This window comes from Octopus bimaculoides, chromosome 1 (assembly GCF_001194135.2).
Source record: "Octopus bimaculoides isolate UCB-OBI-ISO-001 chromosome 1, ASM119413v2, whole genome shotgun sequence".
In the NCBI taxonomy this organism is placed as follows: Eukaryota; Metazoa; Mollusca; class Cephalopoda; order Octopoda; family Octopodidae; genus Octopus; species Octopus bimaculoides.
Genome location: NC_068981.1, coordinates 181,301,419 through 181,307,222, shown reverse-complemented (window position 1 = coordinate 181,307,222; position 5,804 = coordinate 181,301,419). Strand labels below are relative to the sequence as shown.

The 5,804-nt window shown below is 38.6% G+C and overlaps 1 protein-coding gene across 2 annotated transcripts in view; it reads left to right on the top strand.

Annotated features, from left to right (window-relative positions):
• Nucleotides 1-5,804, top strand: part of LOC106873024 (RNA-binding protein 33) — a 54,655-nt gene that overhangs the window by 4,975 nt on the left and 43,876 nt on the right. For both annotated transcript variants that reach the window (XM_052973006.1, XM_014920224.2), the window contains exon 2: nt 2,316-2,400. In XM_052973006.1, the coding sequence (XP_052828966.1) occupies nt 2,360-2,400 (41 nt within the window). In that variant the 5' untranslated portion in view covers nt 2,316-2,359. The remainder of the gene's footprint in view (nt 1-2,315; nt 2,401-5,804) is intronic.

The window sequence follows — 5,804 nt, the reverse complement described above, 5'->3', positions numbered from 1 at the left end:
TATATATATGTAAGTATGTACATATATGTATGTATATATAATTTTATTATATGATGGAATCTGCTGGCAAAGATGCCATATGAGTGTTCAGTTTTTGTTGAATAACCTGTAAAAATGATTTGTTTATAGTAATCAAATGTATGCGCTGTATATTAACTCACTCCCTCTATCAAATCAACATTGCCAGGTGCACAATGTACCATATCAGGTGTCAAAATGATGGCATAAAACATCTAGGAATTGAAACCAAGATCTCATGATCATGAGTGCAACACCCTAACCACTAGGCCATGCACCCTCACACACATATACATTTGTACATCTCTGTGTTTATGTGTATTAGTATATATATTTGTCATCATCATTTCACATCTCCTTACTGTGCTGGTTTGGGTTGAACAGTTTAACATGATCTGATAGGTCTGAGGGACACACCTTGCTCCACCATCTTCATATTAACATAGTTTCTATGTCTGGATGTCATTCCTAATCCGAGCCACTTTACAGAATGTACCAGATGCATTTTTTTCAGTATTAGTAAGATTGACTAGTGTAACTTGTCTGAGTAAAGAACATCTATGATTGAAATGGAGAATAGGAGAGAAAGTAATGATTTTAGGCAAGATATTGAAATTAAACTATGATGAGGGAACAGATCTATTGTTGTGAGAGCATTGTTCACGTACACTAACATTTACACATCTAGTGAAGCATGCACACCTCTTTTCTTTCTTTGTCTTCACAAATCCTATGTATTAGAAACACATGTCCCCCTACCATGTTGTACTGCATTTCATGCACAAGCATAATTTAATCTGCTTTTCATTGTCAGCAGAGATAGTAGCTCTTTGAACTTTTTCCAACCTGTTCTTATTCTGGTTCCTATTGTTACAGAGTACCCCTTCCTATTACTAATTAAATCACCTAGCTAACAGAAACTAATGACTATTTCTATGGAGCTTTCTAAGCAGCTGAGAAAATCTATTTCCTTGGTGTTCTGCATGCTTAATTCCCCTTGTGCAGCTGTCACATATGAAGGCTACCTTTGCAGTTAAACATTGATCCCACTTACCACTCATGCATCCATTGTTTGCATCAGATACATTGGTGTTTCAACCAACTCCTTTTCTGCATATTAAGTATGGCTATTTCCCAGACAGCAGCAGAGTCCTGTCATCTTTTCTATTTGTCATAACTTTAGATTTAGCTAAGTTTACTTTTAAGGTTCTTCAATTCCAGGTTTTGCTTCCATGTCTGGCATTTTTTCTTCAAATCTGCTATAAAAACAAGGTCAACAGCATAAAGGAGTTCCAACAGATAGCCAATCTTAAACACCACTGTTATGCTTAGAGGACTAAATTAACAGGAAGGGGCTGAGGATCAAGTCTTGATGGACCCTTACCAGTATGCTAAGTTTATTGCTGTATTCATTGTTAACTGCCCCTTCATACATAGCTTGTCTGGCCCTCACTAGCCATCCATCTACCTCTAACTTCTTTTGTGCCCACCAGATGACAATGTGAGGGACCCTTTTAAAAATTTTTTCCAGGTCTATATATGGTAAGTGTGGTGACTTGTAGCTGTGTATTTCTCTTATACTCGTCTCACTTGGAAGATTGCACTCTTAGTGAGTGGTGGTATTCTTGGCATTCAACCAAACTGCATCTCATTTAGGCTAATACTACTCTAAATCAATTTTGCAATTACTCAGTAACTTTGATGACCTGGTTCAACAATTTGATGTCTCTGTAGTTTCTCTTTAGTGTATCTCCTTTGCCTTTATACAGTTTATAAATGGTGCTGCTGTGCCAGTCATTGTGCATGACACTTTCTTGCATCACTTTATTGACTATTCATATAAATAACCTGTATCCTACTTTGCCAGCTGTGTGTGTAAGTGTGTGTGCGCATGCATATTTTAGGGTGAAATATAAGTCTTTTTTTGCTGATAAGTCTATATAAATACATCTGTGAAGTGTAGACATCTCTCTGTAGAAACAGGAACACCTATACATATCAGTGTGTCAGCTTACATAGATGGACATCTAGAGTATGAAATTTGATTTAGCTAAATTATAATAGATTATTTGCAGCGCTTAATGATAGTGTCTGGATGACAAACCAAATTATCACCTACCTAAATCATCTAATCATCTCCTCCCCCAAAAATTCATGAATTCTAAAAGCAATTGAAAAGCGACTGTGTGACCTTTTTCTCCTTCAAATCAAATATGATGTGTTAATTTTGTTTTTTAGAAAAATTATACAAATTGAATTCGAGTATGGTGTGAATTGATATTTTTCTTCTCTTTCAGTTTCTGTATGAATACCTTAAATTAAAATCCAAAATACTCTAAGCATGTCTCGGAAAAATAGACCTACAGCTGCTTCATGGGACAGGCAAGTATTTTCATCTCATATTCTTCTTCACTCAGTTCCCTTTGGAATATAAGCCATCATCATATTGCCTTCCAAGTTCTGTCCTGGGCAGTTCTTTCTATCAACTTCTAGTTTTTTTTTATTTTCTTCCTTCACTCTTCTTTTGCCTAGAATTTCTTTGACCAAAATCTCTCATCAGTCTCTAAGGCAAAGGAGCTTTCATCATCATCATTTAGCATACGTCTTCCATGCTGGCAAACCAGAAGACTGCATCAAGCTCTACTGTCTATTTTGCCATGGTTTTTACAGCTGGATATCCTTCTAATGCCAACCTCTTTACAGAATGAACTGAGTGCAATTTGCGACACCAACACCAGTGAGGTCTGTTTGGCATAGTTTGTACAGTTCGATGCCTTTCCTAATGCCAAACACATTACAGAGTGGACTGGGTGCTTTTCATGTAGCACCAGCAAAGTCTTCTTTGATTCAAAACAAACTGATTTATTTTGCTTTCTTTTGATGTTTTCATAACAAGATGTTAATCCTATACACAACCCCCAACCAGGATGACTGGCTTGTGTTAAGTATCCGTTTACTGTCGTGCCCACAGACAAGCAGTAGGCACCATTCTTTGTAACATTTGGAGGGGACTGCCCCTTCATAAGGACTCATTTTCTTATGTTTTGGGAAAGGAACAAATATCACAAAATTTCAATTATTTCTTCTCCAATAGACTCGAGATTTCATGCTTACATAAGTAGCTATTTGGTACTTGTTTGTCACTTATATCCTTGTTAGACGTATTAAAACCACTTAATACTATTTCCTTCTTTTCTTTTATTACTATGAGCTGACACACTTTCTATTGACGGCTTTAGAAATGACGGTTACAGTTTAACTATTTAAAAAATATAGATTTAATGAATTTTATTTTTGTTACATTGTTGTTCCATTTTATTTTTGTCTTTTGAAATATAAGTTGCTCAATTTTGTCATTGTTAACATGCCACAAATGCAAATATTTGTTCATTTCTGTCAAAGTAATTTTAAAAATATCTTGTTACTAACTACCACAGTTTAGGAATACTGGCTTTACAGCCATAGTAGACCACCAAGCTAGATGTTTTACAATATTTAATTTTATCCTTCTACTTTCTGCCTAATCCCACCAAACTTGTTATGGTTAGCACACTAATCCTAACTTCTGTTGACAAAATAAATCACAATTTACTGGTATTAAGTCAGTTGACTATCATCATCATCGTTTAATATCTGCTTTCCATGCTAGCATGGGTTGGACGATTTGAATGAGGACTGGCGAACCAGATGGCTGCACGAGGATCCATTCTGATCTGGCAGAGTTTCTATAGCTGGATGCCCTTCCTAACGCCAACCACTCCGAGAGTGTAGTGGGTGCTTTTACGTGCCACCGGCATGAGGGCCAGTCAGGCAGTACTGGCAACGGCCACGCTCAAGTGGTGTTTTTTACGTGCCACCTGCACAGGAGCCAGTCCAGCGGCACTGGCAATGACCATTATTTTTAACTTGTTTCTTATATGTGTGTGTGTGAAGGCACATATCTCAGTGGTTAGAGCATTGAGCTCACAATCATAAGGTTATGAGTTTGATTCCCAGACCGGGCTGCATGTTGTGTTCTTGAGCAAGACACTTTATTTCACATTGCTCCAGTTCATTCATCTGTATAAAGAGTTGCAACGTCACAGGTGCCAAGCTGCATCGACCTTTGCCTTTACCTTGAATAACATTGGTGACATGGAGAGGGGAGGCTGGTATGCATGGGCGACTGCCAGTCTTCCATAAAAACAACCCTAGGTTGTGTGTTCACCAGTGAGGCAACTTTGCATCCAGACTTATACCCCAGAGGGCAACCTTTTAGGTGCACCCATGGTCATTTTTGACTGACAGTCTTAAAGGATATATATACATTGTGTATACAGTTAGATGTACAACTGCTGCAGCTGCTGGTAAGTTTATACGCCAGGTAGAGCATGATCATCATCAAGTCCTCTTCCAGTATAGTTGAGTGGTTATTACAGTACTCAGTAGTTTAATGGTTATGAGATGCAGAGCAAGTGTTGGAGAGATTATCATAAACACAGGCTTATATGATTTGCTTCCCATGTATGTTTCACTGTTGTGGTTATTTGCAACCTCATAGGTGGGTGTTCTAAGTGCATTTTGATGCCAAACCATAGCAAATCCTGAGGGAAGCACTTTATTGTTCTCTGTTACACAGATCAAATGCAGAGTTTGCAAATAACCACAGTTATAATATACACACGCACATACACTCATACAAATATATACATGTGTGTGTATGTATTGCGATTGCTGCATTGTTATCAGCACCACAGCCATGATTAAGATTACATTTCACACATACCATATAAACACACTGCCAATGTAAACTAATTTGATATCCCCATGATGCACAAATCACCTGACACTACCACTTATATAAGGAAAAAGTAGAACAATATTTTCACACAACCAAAGTAGCAGCATCACCACCACCATCATCATCATCATTAATTTTGTGTCTGCTTTTTCCATTCTGGCATGGGTCTGTCAAGACTCCTCCTGAAGCCAACTCTTGCTTGTTTATGAAGTAAGGTCCATCCTTCCATGCCTCTGCACTTTGAACTGTTGCTAGATATTTTATTTAGGGGACACATAAATCTGTGAACACTGTAGAAACAGTCATTGCAAAGACACAAATACAAGCATGCATGTGTTTGACGTGCACACGTGTGTGTGTGTATGTATACAGGCATGACTGTGTGGTAAGTAGTTTGCTTACCAACCACAAGGTTACCAGTTTCAGTCCCACTGCATGGCACCTTTGGCAAGTATCTTCTACTATAGCCTCAGGCCAACCAAACCCTTGTGAGTGGATTTGGTAGATGGAAACTGGAAGAAGCTTGTTGTGTATATATATATGTGTGTGTGTGTGTGTGTGTGTATCTGTGTTTGCCACCACTTGACAACCGATATTGGTGTGTTTACATCGCCATAACTTAGCGGTTCGGCAAAACAGACTGATAGAATAAGTACTAGGCTTACAAAGAATAAGTCCTGGGGTCGATTTATTTGACTGAAGGCATTGTTCCAGCATGGGCCACAGTCGAATAGCTGAAACAAGTAAAAGAATATATGTATCATCATCATCATCATCATCGTTTAACGTCCGCTTTCCATGCTAGCATGGGTTGGACGATTTGACTGAGGACTGGTGAAACCGGATGGCAACACCAGGCTCCAGTCTAATTTGGCAGAGTTTCTACAGCTGGATGCCCTTCCTAACGCCAACCACTCAGAGAGTGTAGTGGGTGCTTTTACGTGTCACCCGCACGAAAACGGCCACGCTCGAAATGGTGTCTTTTATGTGCCACCCGCACAAGCCA